This window comes from Saccopteryx leptura, chromosome 1, assembly GCF_036850995.1.
Source record: "Saccopteryx leptura isolate mSacLep1 chromosome 1, mSacLep1_pri_phased_curated, whole genome shotgun sequence".
Taxonomy (NCBI): domain Eukaryota; kingdom Metazoa; phylum Chordata; class Mammalia; order Chiroptera; family Emballonuridae; genus Saccopteryx; species Saccopteryx leptura.
The window spans coordinates 383,046,923-383,060,072 of record NC_089503.1 but is presented as its reverse complement, the minus strand read 5'-3'; the positions used below and the strand labels follow the sequence as shown (position 1 = coordinate 383,060,072).

At 47.8% G+C, this 13,150-nt stretch overlaps 1 protein-coding gene and 1 pseudogene across 3 annotated transcripts in view; both read left to right on the top strand.

Annotated features, from left to right (window-relative positions):
• The window catches only part of C1H6orf89 (chromosome 1 C6orf89 homolog), a 41,690-nt gene that overhangs the window by 7,628 nt on the left and 20,912 nt on the right, over positions 1-13,150 (top strand). For all 3 annotated transcript variants that reach the window (XM_066359523.1, XM_066359522.1, XM_066359524.1), the window contains 2 exons: positions 6,742-6,949; positions 7,451-7,664. In XM_066359523.1, the coding sequence (XP_066215620.1) occupies positions 6,761-6,949; positions 7,451-7,664 (403 nt within the window). In that variant the 5' untranslated portion in view covers positions 6,742-6,760. The remainder of the gene's footprint in view (positions 1-6,741; positions 6,950-7,450; positions 7,665-13,150) is intronic.
• On the top strand, positions 11,792-11,938 carry LOC136390133 (small nucleolar RNA U3; annotated as a pseudogene).

Here is a 13,150-nt window from a genome sequence, read left to right as displayed (position 1 = left end):
TTTTCTCCCTCCCTCCTCCTCCCTTTGTCTCCCTTTCCCCCTTCATCTCTCTCTAAAAATCAATAAAAAAAATTTTAAGTTAACAGCATAGCCACTAGATGCCAGTAGTACTTCTCCAGTGTGACAATCTAAAATGTCTCCACACTTTCCATAGGTCCCCTGGGGGGCAGAATTGTCCCTAGTTGAGAACCACTGACCTCATAGAAGGCAAAAGGAGGGCTTATTATCAAGATCCTCGTGTGCTCTTAGAAATTTCCCTAAATTGCCTGACCTGTGATGGCGCCGTGAATCAAGTGTCAACCTGGAACGCTGAGGTCGCTGGTTTGAAACCCTGGGCTTGCCTGGTCAAGGCACATATGGGAGTTGATGTTCCTGCTCCTCCCCACCTCTCTGTGTGTGTCTCTCCTCTCTGAAATGAATAAATAAAATTTTAAAAAAAAATTTAATTTCCCTAAATTATTAATAACTCTTTCCATTAATGTATATCAAAAGTGGGCAGAGCTGTCCAAGCCCTATTCAGGGCACATGCAAGAAACCACCAATGAGTGCACAACTAAATGGAACAACTAAGTGGAACAATTAGCTGATGCTTCTCTTTCTCTTTCTCTCCCTTCTCTCTCTTTCAAATCATAGATTTATAAAAAGCAAAGTGGTCAGAGGCTTACAGAAGTTGTAACATGATGATAGTTAATCCTCCTTTTCGCCCGCCAGCACTCGGTCCCCTCACAGTTCCCCTAGGGCACAGCGGTGTGATCTCCTCTGCCAGGGGAATACCTGCCTGCGTCCCACCTCACAGGGCTTCAGAACATTTCACTGGCTCTCCCCTAGAATCCCGTCTGCTCTCTTTTCTGGTCCTCCACTGAGTTTAAATGGATTTTGACTAGGTTTGACTGGGTAATTTATTGTAGTGTGCTTGAATGAACATTATTCCTGCTTGCTTGCTTGCTTAGAATGTCTTTGTTAATAGGAAAACTCTTTCTCTAGAATCACTAGTCACAAAGCCAAAATGTGGAAAATATTGTAATGTTACTGCTTTATTCTCTTCCCAGGACTCATTGTAGTCAGTCACTTTCCAGTTGTGATAATCAAGGGACATGGTGTTCTGGTTCTGGAACGGCCAGCTCAGGGTAGGAGAATACTCGGTAAGGGAGGCAGTGTGCATAAAGTTTAAAGGCACCAACTTTAAAGTTACACTTGGGCTCACATCTTGGCAAGTATTGAAACCTTTCTGAGCCTTAGTTTCAACATTCGTGAAATGGGATTAACCATACCTACCCTATGAGATTGCTGTGACGCTTTACTGAGATAATGTTCCTAGAGTGGTGTAAAGCCAGTAGCCCTGGCCACCAGTACAGCTGCCTGGCCCATGCAGGGTTGCATTAGATTCAGACAGACGGTAATGAAACAGTGGAGCCAAGAACTGGTGGGCCATTAGCTTTAATCCTAGCTTGCATCCAGCGGGCAAGTAATACACACACTGGGCTCCAAAACCCACTCATTCAGTGCTCACAAAGCTACTGACTTATCCGAGTTTCCTAGAATCAAAGGTTTCTAGTTCACCAGACTCATTCACCTCTGTTCCCCATCTCCTTCTCTCTGCACAAACTCTGCACAAACTGGCTTCTTCAGCATTCCACCATCTTGGCTGCCTCTCTTCTCCTCCACGTGGCCTTTCTCTGCTCTCCTACAGCATGGGCTCCTCCTAGAGTGTCATCCCTCTTCTCTCGGAACAACGTGGTCTCTCTTCCTTTTAAATCCTTTTGGCGCAAAAGCCCTCCCCCAACATATATTAACATAATCACACCCATTTCAAGCAATCACCTGGGCAGTGGGCTTCCATGTGGGCAGCACCATCTTTAACAAAGTGAGCAAAATCTATTTTATCTGCCCAACAAATGGTTAGCACAGTGCCTGGATAACATAGGATAGCATAGCTGGAAATGGTAATATAGGAATGCAATTGGACATAAGTCTTATTTTATTTTTTATTAAGTGAGAGACAGAGAGGCAGAGATAGACTCCTTGCATGCACCCCAACTGGGATCCACCTAACAAGCCCCCTATTAGGTGGTGCTCTGCCCTTCTGGGCTGCTTTTCCGTTGCTTGGCAACTGAACTATTTTAGCACCTGAGCAAAGGCCATGGAGCCATCCTCAGCATCTGAGGCCACCTTGCTCCAACTGAGCCATGGCTATGGGAGGAGAAGAAAGAGAGAGAGAGGTTGGGGGAAGGGTGGAAAAGCCGATGGTCACTTCTCCTGTGTGCCCGAACTGGGAACCAAACCTGGGACATCCACACATCAGGCCAACACTCTACCACTTAGCCAGCCAGCCAGGGCAGATATAAATCTTTTTTTTATTTTTCATTTCCTTTTTCCTTTTCCCCTTCCTTTCTCCCCTCCCTCCCTCCCTCCCTTCCTTCCTTCGGACGAAGGGAGAGTTGAGAAGCATCAACTTATAGTGTGTCACTTTAGTTGTTCATCGATTGCTTCTCATATGTGCCAAGCCAGTGACCCCTTGTTCAAGCCAGCAACCATAGGATCATGTCTATGATCTCACGCTGAAGCCGGTAACCCCATGGTCAAGCTGAAGGCTGCACTCAAGCCGGCAACCTCGGGGCTTCAAACCTGGGTCCTCAGCATCCCACATCAATGCTCTGTCCACTGCACCACCGCCTAGCCAGGCTGTGTAAATATATTTTAAATTCTCTTGGGGTCATACTTAAAAGTGGAGTTGCTGAGCCATACGGTAGCTGCATGCTTAAATTTTTGAGGAACTGCCACACTGTTTTCCAAAGCTGCTGGAAATTTTACATTCCCAGCAGTGTACAGTGATTCCAACTGCTCAGCATCTTTGCTAACACTTGTTATTATCTGACTTTTTTACTATAGCCGTCACAGTCGGTGTGGAGGGGTGTCTTATTGTGGTTTTGATTTGTATTTCCTTGATGGCTAACGAGGTTGAACATCTTTCATGAGTATTTTGGCCATTTGTATATCTTCCTTGAAGAAATGTCTATTCAGATCCTTTGTTCATTTTCTTTTCTCCTCCTCCTCCTCCTCCTCCTCCTCCTCCTCCTCCTCTCAAATGAGAGAAGGGGAAAGAGAGAGATAGACTCCTGCACGTGCCCCAACCAGGATTCACCTTGCAACCCCGGTCTGGGACTGATGCTCTACCCATCTGGGGCCATGCTCGCATCTGAGCTATTTTTAGCACCTGAGGCAGAGGCTCCACTATCCTCAGTGTCTGGCCAGTGTGCTTGAACCAGTTGAGCTGTGGCTGCGGTAGGGGAAAAGAGAGAGAGAATGGAGAGGCAGAGGGTTGAAGAAGGAGATGGTTGCTTCTCCTGTGTGCCCTGATCATGAATCAAACCCAAGACATCCACATGCTGGGCTGACACTCTACCACTGAGCCAACCAGCCAGGGCCCTTTGTCCATTTTCTAGTTGGGTTATTTGTCTTTTTATTATTGAATTGTAAGAATTCTCTATGTACCTGAATACAGTCCCTTATACAGTGGTTTTCAACCTTTTTACACTTGGGGACCAGTGAAAATAGAATTATTTCAGGGACCCCTAAAGCAGAAATCAACCTGAGCATAGCTAATTCAACTAAGATAACTGGGTCTATAATCTTTTTTTTTTTTTTAGGTTTTTAGATTTTATTGATTTTAAGGGGGGAACAGGAAGCATCAACTCAAAGTAGTTACTTCTCGTATGTGCCTTGACTGGGCGAGCCCAGGGTTTTGAACGGGGGACCTCAGCGTTCCAGGTCGGTCAATATTTTATCCACTGCGCCGCCACCACAGGTCTATAATCTTGATACAACATCAGGGCAGTTAACTTTTTCACAGATGGCATGAAATTTCTGTCGGACCAGTCTGTGTACCAGTGGTTGTGCGCAGATGGATGATTTGCAAATATTTTCCCCCATTTTGTAGGTTGTTATTTCTCTTTCATTCTTTACTTCTTTCTTTCTTTCTTTCTTTCTTACTTAAATTTTTCTATTGATTAAGAGAGGAGTGGTTGGGGAAGAGAGAGAGAAGCATTGATTCATCCCACTTAATTGTTTCATTTATTGTGTACTCATTGATTGCTTCTCGTAAGTGCCCTGACTTGGGATCAGACCTGCAACCTGGTACACTACAACAGTGCTGGATCCACTGGGCTGTCTGGTCAGGGCCTGAGTGCCCTGTGCTGCATTCCCTGGCTTCATATGTAGCACAAAAACTATTAACTTTTGGCATAGTCCAGTTTACCTTTTCTTTTGCTATCTGTGCTTTTAATGACATATTGAAGAAGCTATGGCTTAATCTAGAGTTTCCTCTTTTTTTAAAGAGTTTTGTAGTTGTAGCTCTTAAGTTTAGGCCTTTCATCCATTTTGAATTAGTTTTTGTGTAAGGTGGAAGTAAGGGTCCAACTTTATTCTTTTGCATGTGGATATCCAGTTGTCCCAGCACCAGTTGTTGAAAATCCGCATTTTTAAAATAGAATTTACATCATGCGTTCATCTGAACCGTGAAATGCAGGTTTATATGCCCCACCCCCACCCCGTTGGCCCCTTTCCAGGCACTTCGCTCGGGTCCCAGGGGTCTCACACCGCCTCCTGCACCTCCACTCTGTATGGCCTTTCACAGAAGAAAAGCAGAGAGTTTGGGGAGAGGCTGTATCCCTGAGTGTGTGGGGTTCCTCCTTCCCTCTCCCAGTTCCTCCAAGTCTAGGCCAGTGTTTTTTAACCTTATCTTATGTTGCTAAAATGTCTGATAAGGACAAAATTCTGAGATGTTTTAAATTAAATGACAGCAGCCTGCTAGCCAGACAAAGAGACAGAATGCTGGAGGGCCAGTTAACAGAAGACTGCTCCCGCCCCTTCCATTGCCTGTTGGAATTTAGGATTAATTTCCAAGTGGCTCTTTGCACAGATTATGTTAGCCAGGCACTGTGAGACTCCAGCGGCCTCCTCTTGTTGGTTTCTGACGGCTGTTGCCACAGCCACTCTGCAGGAATGGACACTTCCTTTTTTTTTTTCTTTGTATTTTTCCGAAGTTAGAAGCAGGGAGGCAGTCAGACAGACTCCCACATGCGCCCTACTGGGATTTACCCGGCATGCCCACCAGGGGGCGATGCTCTGCCCATCTGGCCGTTGCTCCATTGCAGCCGGAGTCATCCTAGGGCCTGAGGCGGAGGCCATGGAGCCATCCTCAGCGCCCGGGCCAACTTTGCTCCAGTGGAGCCTTGGCTGCGGGAGGGGAAGAGAGAGACAGAGAGGAAGGAGAGGGGGAGGAGTGGAGAAGCAAATGGATGCTTCTCCTGTGTGCCCTGTCTGGGAATCGAACTTGGGACTTTCACACGCTGGGCTGATGCTCTACCGCTGAGCCAACTGCCAGGGCCAGGAACAGCCACTTCTTTATGTGGACTCTGCCACTGTCCCGGAGCTGGCCCCCACCCCTTTGCGCACAGTTCTGTGGTTTCTTTTAGACTTTCTTCTTCCTTTCCCCCTGCTTGATGTATAGAAACATTTGCAAAACTCTGGGACAATGGACATGTCTTTCCTACCGAGCCATGCTGCTGGTGGTTTAAACTCCATGCCCCAAGATCAGTCTTCTCTGGCTGGCATTTTTGTCTCAATAAAACCTTATTTATAAAAAGACTTTCAGCACCCTGTCCGGTTGGCTCAGCGGTAGAGCATCGGCCTGGCGTGCGGGGGACCCGGGTTCGATTCCCAGCCAGGGCACATAGGAGAAGTGCCCATTTGCTTCTCCACCCCCCCACCTCCTTCCTCTCTGTCTCTCTCTTCCCCTCCCACAGCCAAGGCTCCATTGGAGCAAAGATGGCCCGGGCGCTGAGGATGGCTCCTTGGCCTCTGCCCCAGGCGCTAGAGTGGCTCTGGTTGTGGCAGAGCGACACCCCAGAGGGGCAGAGCATCGCCCCCTGGTGGGCAGAGCGTGGCCCCTGGTGGGCGTGCCAGGTGGATCCTGGTCGGGTGCATGCGGGAGTCTGTCTGTCTCCCTTTTTCCAACTTCAGAAAAATACAAAAAAAATAAAAAATAAAAAGGCTTTCAGCCTTGGAAGTTAATTTTTTTTTGTTTCACAGGTCTGTCTGGTGTCAATGGAAGGAAGTAGTTGACCAACATTCTCCATGTTCCTTTTGTTTTTAATTTTAGTTAATTATCAGGGTTTTTTGTGTGTGTGTGATAGGTTTCAGAAATCATTTTGGACGGCACTAGTGTTTCAGAGTCTTATTAATGATTTATTGTGCTTTAGACCAGTCTTCGTCAAAGTGTTTGGGACCCAGGGCTGGTCTGTAAATAGCTTCTTACTAGTCTACAGTCAAGTCACGCTTAAAAACCTCTGTAGCGGCCTGACCTGTGGTGGCGCAGTGAATAAAGCGTCGACCTGGAATGCTGAGGTCACCGGTTCGAAACCCCAGGCTTGCCTGGTCAAGGCACATATGGGAGTTGATGCTTCCTGCTCCTCCCCCTGTTCTCTCTGTCTCTTTCCTCTCTTTCTTTCTAATAAACATGAATTTTAAAAAAATCTAAAATATCTCTATCATCTTGACATTGTCTCACGTAGTCATTGTGTTTTAAGAAGATACTGGCCTACAGTGGATTGGGAAAAGCACAGAACTGGTCCTTCTCCACGGGTGGTCAGGAAGCATTGTTCTAAATAAAGCAAGTAACTTTGAGGAGGAAGTCCTTTAAAGACACTATCTTTCTTTTCACACTTCTTTTCTCTCTCTCAGGGATTTTGCACTGGAAGACATGGATCTTGCTGCCAATGAGATCAGCATTTATGACAAGCTTGCAGAGACTGTTGATTTGGTGAGACAGACAGGCCATCAATGTGGCATGTCAGAGAAGGCAATTGAAAAATTTATCAGACAGCTGCTGGAAAAGAATGAACCTGAGAGGGGGCCCCCCCGGTACCCTCTCCTTATAGCTCTGTATAAGGTAAAAATGCGTTCTGACTTGGTAAACCTTTAGGGGAGCACACACTCTTGAACTTTCTCCCCAAATACAAGCATGACAGATTCCACCGTAGACCTCGGTCTTTCTAGGAATAAGTGGGCCTTCGCTCGTGTTACCATGTGTTACTAGGAAACGTGACTGTTTTGTTAAAATGTCCTAGATGAAAGCTGTGTATTTATATTTAAACTGTATCTGTGCGTATTTTTAATGGTGGAATACTCCCTGGTTATGTGAGAGAAGCTTACAGTCCTCATGGTTCTCAAACTATTTTAAATGCTTTCAGAAGTGACTGTAAATGTCTTGTTGATGAAAATGGATTCGTTCCTGAAGCACAGTGGAAATAGTAGATGAGGCCCGTTATTTTCTTGATGTTAAAGTATCTTGTGTTCTGGGACAATTACTAATCTTTTTCCCTGTCTCTCCGTGCAGGTCCTTGCCGCGCTGGGGCTAGTCCTGCTCACTGCCTACTTTCTCTCCGTGCAGGTCCTCGCCGCGCTGGGGCTAGTCCTGCTCACTGCCTACTTTGTGGTCCAGCCCTTCAGCCCGTCACAGCCCGAGCCGGTGCTTTCTGGAGCTCACACCTGGCGCTCCCTCATCCATCACATCCGGCTCGTGTCCCTGCCCATTACCAGGAAACACATGCCGGAGCCCAGAGGCACCCCTCTCCCCGGGGGTGACGAGAACAGATTCTATCAAGGTGGGTGCTGCGTTTGCTGCTTACGAGGTACGGCCTTCTTGGCCATGTATGACGGGAACGGAAATAACGTTGGTTGATGGATAATGAGAGATGCTTTTCCTGTGTTGTCTCATTTTGTGCAGTCCCCACAGAAACTCTGTGGGCTAGCTTTTATTTTCCCCACTTTGCACGTTGAGAAGCTACGGCTCAGAGAGATGAAGAAACTTGCCGAAACAACGTCCGATGGAACCACATTCACACCCCAGTTCCAAAGCAGACATGCTTGGGATGAGTGCTTTTTTTCACAGGAAGGGTTTGAACGTAGCTTTTCTACCTTTTTCTTCCCTGTGATCCCAGTTCATAATAGATATTTTAATAACTGGCTATTGATTTATCGGAAGCAGCTGAGTCCAAATGGCTTTGAACCAGACCCTCTCCGAGTCCTTAGCCTGTTGGGCAAGGTGTTTGTCTCAGTGTCACTTCCTCTCTCAATTTAGTCTTTTCTCTCTGTCGCACAGTGCACTCACTTAGTGCTTCTAAGTGTAAGAGTTTTCTAATAGGTTAAGTTTAGGAAACATTCACATTTGGCAACAGGGCGTCAGTGGCAGCGTGTGACTCCCGAGCCTGACGGGCCCTTTGAGGGGTTCCCTTTGAGAACAGTGGGACATGTGGTCAGACTGGAATCGGCTTTTTGAGAAAGGCTAGAAGGATATTATCTGGGGATTTTACTTTTCTGGTGGTGTTACTCTAATTTGCCCACATGAAGGAATGTGTAAATTATTATCACAAATAGGCTACAGAACTCTTTTTGTAACCATGTCCAGAAACCTCTAGAACCCAGCATAACTGTTGAGGACATTTGTTTTCAGTGTTGTCTTCAGAAAAAATTTACTAATTGAATCTAAGCTTTATAATTATAATGCCTTTTTTTTCCTTGAGAAAGAGACAGAGAGACAGGAAGGGAGCACCAACTTGTGGTTGCATCACTTTGATTGTTCATTGATTGGTTCTCACGTGTGCCTTGACCAGGGGCTCAAGCGGAGCCAGTGACCCCCATGCTCAAGCCTGCGACCTTGGGCTTCAAGCCAGTGACCTTGGGATCATGTTGATGATACTGTGCTCAGGCCGGTAACCCCATGCTCAATAGCAAGCCTGCGTTCAAGCCCCATGAGCCTGCACTCAGGCCGGTGACCTTGGGCCTTGAACCTGGGTCCTCAGCATTTCAGGCCGACTCTCTTTCCAGTCAGACCATAATGCCAATCTTAATTAAGCAAAGATCTAATGAGTCATAAAAGTCATCACTTGGCTTGAGTCTCCATTGAAAGCTTTTGTTGTACACTTTAGGAAATCATGGAAAGATTTCCAAAATTTTATATCAAAATCAGAGCAAGGGACCCGACCTGTGGTGGCACAGTGGATAGAGCAGTGACCTGGAACACTAAGGTCACTGATTGGAAACCCCAGGTTTGCCTGGTCAAGGCACATGTGAAAGCAAGCAATGAACAACTAAAGTGAAGCTACTATAGTTGATGTTTCTCTCTCTCAAAAATCAATAAATAAAATCTTTTTAAAAATCAGAGGAAAGGAACATTATAAATCAAAAACAGCTTCATGGGCCTGGCCGGGTGAGTCAGTGGATGTAGCGTTGCCCCAGCACACTGAGGTGTCATGGGTTTGATCCCTGGTCAGGGCACATACGAGAACCAACCAGTGAGTGCAGAAAGTGGAACAAGTCGATGTTTCTCTCTCTCTCTCGCTTTCTCCCTCTCTCCCTCCCTCTTTCCGTCTCTCAAATCAATAAATTTTTTAAAAAATTAAAAAAGACAGGGTCAGTGGACAGTGATTGCTCATTTTCTGCATTGGAGTTTTAAAATTCAAGAAATGGTCGCGTCTTGTCAACAAGCCTGACTTTTTGGTCCACTCCAAATAAATATTTTGCCTTCCAGATGGAAATAAAATGAGTCCTTGGAGCGCAGTCATAAAGAGAGAGCGTTGGAAGGGTGTGGTTTTAGCTTTGAAATGTTGTTGATTCTATTCAAGGGCTGCTTTCACTTGAACGTGGATATTTTCCTCTGAGTGATAATTCTGGGAAGCTGTAGACATGTAAAGCTAACTGTCTGCGTAGCATTTGGAAGGAAACTTAAAACTGCATTATGATATAAGGGATAAATAGAAATGTGTCAGGGAGAGTTCACTTAAGAGGGCCAGAAAGGAAAGCAGTTAAATTGTCCTTCCTGATGCAGGGGCCCCAAAAAGCAAAGCCTCTCCGGGTTACTCAGCGGTACCTGTAAAGTGAAGGTGGAGGGAAGGCGCCGTGCAGGGCCAGCGCCCCACAGAAAGGCCCCGGCTGGGTTGCAGTATATCCCTAAGGGCTGGCTGTGCGGCCTTCCCCAGGGTCGTCTGACTCTGCTCTCGGTGGCACCGTGGGGATGATGGAGGGCCACGGGAGCTGTGGCGCCGTGCCGGGGGCACCACCAGCAGAGGTGGTGGGTTTCCTGACCGCTCGTGGTTTTTCCTCTTGACTCCACCCAGGGAACAGAAGGCAAGAGCAATACGCTGCTTTTTCTAGGTTTCCGCCTTGGGCAGGAAAGCCTGACCTGAATCCCCTGAGGAGGATGAAGTGTCGTGAGTCATGTAAACATCCCTCTCTGCAGCAGGAAATAAACAAGCTGACACTTAGTCCTTTCCAGACGCCAGGCCCTGCTCAGAAGGCTTTCCGTGTATGGGCCGGTCTTGACGATGTCCGTGCGAGGTCGGTTCTGGTTTCAGCCTGGTGTACAGGCTGAGGTTAGGTCCCTTGCCCAGGGTGCCGGGCTAGTTAGGTGATGCACTGGGTTTGAGTCCAGGCAGCCCCAGCCCACCTTCAAAGTGTAAGCTCTTCACCGCACCTAGAGCACAGAGGTGAAGTGTGACTTAGGAGTTCCCCCTCTCTCCCTCAGGTCGCCACGTGCTCTCTCTCAGCTCCCGAACCCCTGAAGAGAAGGTTCTTTTGGCTGGTACTACAGGTCCAAAGATAAGCAGTCTCCCGAGCTATTGGCCCTTTAAAATTTTCTTGAGCTAGTCCTTTCCTAGGATTCAGTCCAACTCCTCCTGCTCCCCGTCTGCACCGGTGTGGGTGACGGTCACTCCTCCCGCTCCCCGTCTGCACCGGTGTGGGTGACGGTCACTCCTCCCGCTCCCCGTCTGCACCGGTGTGGGTGACGTTGGACGTAGTGTGACTAACCCTTTCAGTTACTAGCAGTTCTCCCTTCACATTCTTAGCCCCCCACACACACACCACCTATATCTTTACATCCACTGCGACCCTGCCAGAGGCTGTCCTCCTGGCTTTCGCCCTTCCGTGGTGACACTGAGTCTTAGAGCTGTATACAAATGGAGCTGTTTAAAAAGGAGCCAGCCTGCCTGACCAGGCGGTGGTGCAGTGGATAGAGCGTCAGGCTGGGATGCAGAGGACCCAGGTTCGAGACCCCGAGATCGCCAGCTTGAGCGCGGGCTCATCTGGTTTGAGGAAAGCTCACCAGCTTGGACCCAAGGTCGCTGGCTCCAGCAAGGGGTTACTCGGTCTGCTGAAGGCCCACGGTCAAGGCACATGTGAGAAAGCAATCAATGAACAAGTAAGGTGTCACAACGAAAAACTGATGATTGATGCTTCTCATCTCTCTCCATTCCTGTCTGTTCCTATCTATCCCTCTCTCTGACGCTCTCTCTCTCTCTGTCTCTGTAAAAAATAAAAAAAAATTTTAAAAAAAGGAGCCAGCCTGCTTTGGCCAGATGGCTCAGTCAGAGCATCACCCGAAGTGCAGAGTTGCCGGTTCAATCCCTGGTCAGGGCACATACAGGAGCAGCTCAGTGTTCCTGTCTCTCTCCCCCCACCTCTTGCTCAAATGAATAAATTTAAAAAAAAAATTTTTTTTAAAGGAGCTGACCTAGTACATAGCCCATTTTCTAAAGAGGACATTGGGGCCCGGAGTAGTGAAGTAACTTGCTCACCCAGCCGAAAGTGGCAAACTAGTACTCGACCCTTAGTTTCTTAACTCTCGTTCGGCATTCTTTCCATCACACCGCACTTACTGCCTGCTGCCTCCGCCCCAGCCAAGGCAGAGTCCAGCATGGTAGGCTCAATTGTTTTGTTTGCTTTGGGCATTTACAAGACTATACTTTCAGGGATCATTTCTATAGTTCGTTACTTTGGGCATTCACAATTTTTATTTTATTATTATTTTTTTAAGTGAGAGGAGGGGAGATAGACTTCTACATGCTTTCCGACCGGGATCCACCTAATAACCCCCGTCTGAGGCCAATGCTCAAATCAACTGAGCTATCCTCAGCTCCTAGGGCCATCTTTCAAACCAACCAAGCCACTGGCTGCAAGAGGGGAAGAGAGAGACAAGGGGGAGATGGAAGGGAAAAGAAGCAGATGGTCACTTCTCATATGTGGCCTGACTAGGAATCAAATCCGGGGCATTTGCCCCAGGGCGAATCCTCCTGGCTTTCACCCTTCCGTAGCAACACTCAGTCATAGAGCTACAAATGGAGCTGTTTAAAAAGGAGCCAGCCTGCCTGACCAGGCAGTGGCGCAGTGGATAGAGCGTTAGGCTGGGATGCAGAGGACCCAGGTTCGAGACCCCGAGATCGCCAGCTTGAGCGCGGGCTCATCTGGTTTGAGCAAAGCTGGGCTGATGCTCTATCCACTAAGCCAACCAGCCAGGGTCTACAATTTTTAATTATAACCCCATTTATCTGAGGAGGCCTGGGCTGGTTTTCCATACAAGGAGAAGGTGCATCTGTGTGCACTGCACTACTGGAACTTTATGCATCCATGAACTTCAAGAGAAGGTTGAAACATCGAGGAGTGTTGGGAACAGCAGATTGTTTATTGACTTACAGCTGAGGACCTAATCAGACTTAGCGACAGGCCAGTGCCCAAAGGTGACGTGCGTGGGCCTCAGGCAGTGCGGTCCTCTTATTTTCAAGTAGAAGGATAGGGCACTCCTCGAGGTGATAATACCGGCTCTGTCGAGCGTCACTGTATACCAGGCACCATTCTGTGTGTTTTCTCAGTTTTCACTACAGTCACAGGGCGCAGTGATCATTTCCGTGTTCATTTCCAAGACAAGAAAACCGATGTGCCAGTGACTTACCTGAAGTCCCCCGTGGAGAGACATTTTTATACTTGGAAGACTCATGAAAACAGATGAGCTCTGTGGTTTGGAATGGTTCGAGTGCATTGCTTTCTGAGGGCAAGGCTGTTGGCAAAAGAGTTCCTTGGGTTCCTTCCATCCCTACTGTGATGAAAACGTGTGCTAGACTTGGGCAAGGGACCTCGCCAAGGGCGCCTTCCCCATCAGGACAGCCTTCATCCCTGCCTCGCGCCCAGGATGCTGGAGGCGGCGCTGAGGGCCACGAGCCGCTGGAGAGGAGCCTGCTCAAATACTGAGCACGCCGCGCGGAAGTCCCAGAAATGCTGTATGGGCTTTGCGTGCTCTTCGTGGGTACATTTGTGATGT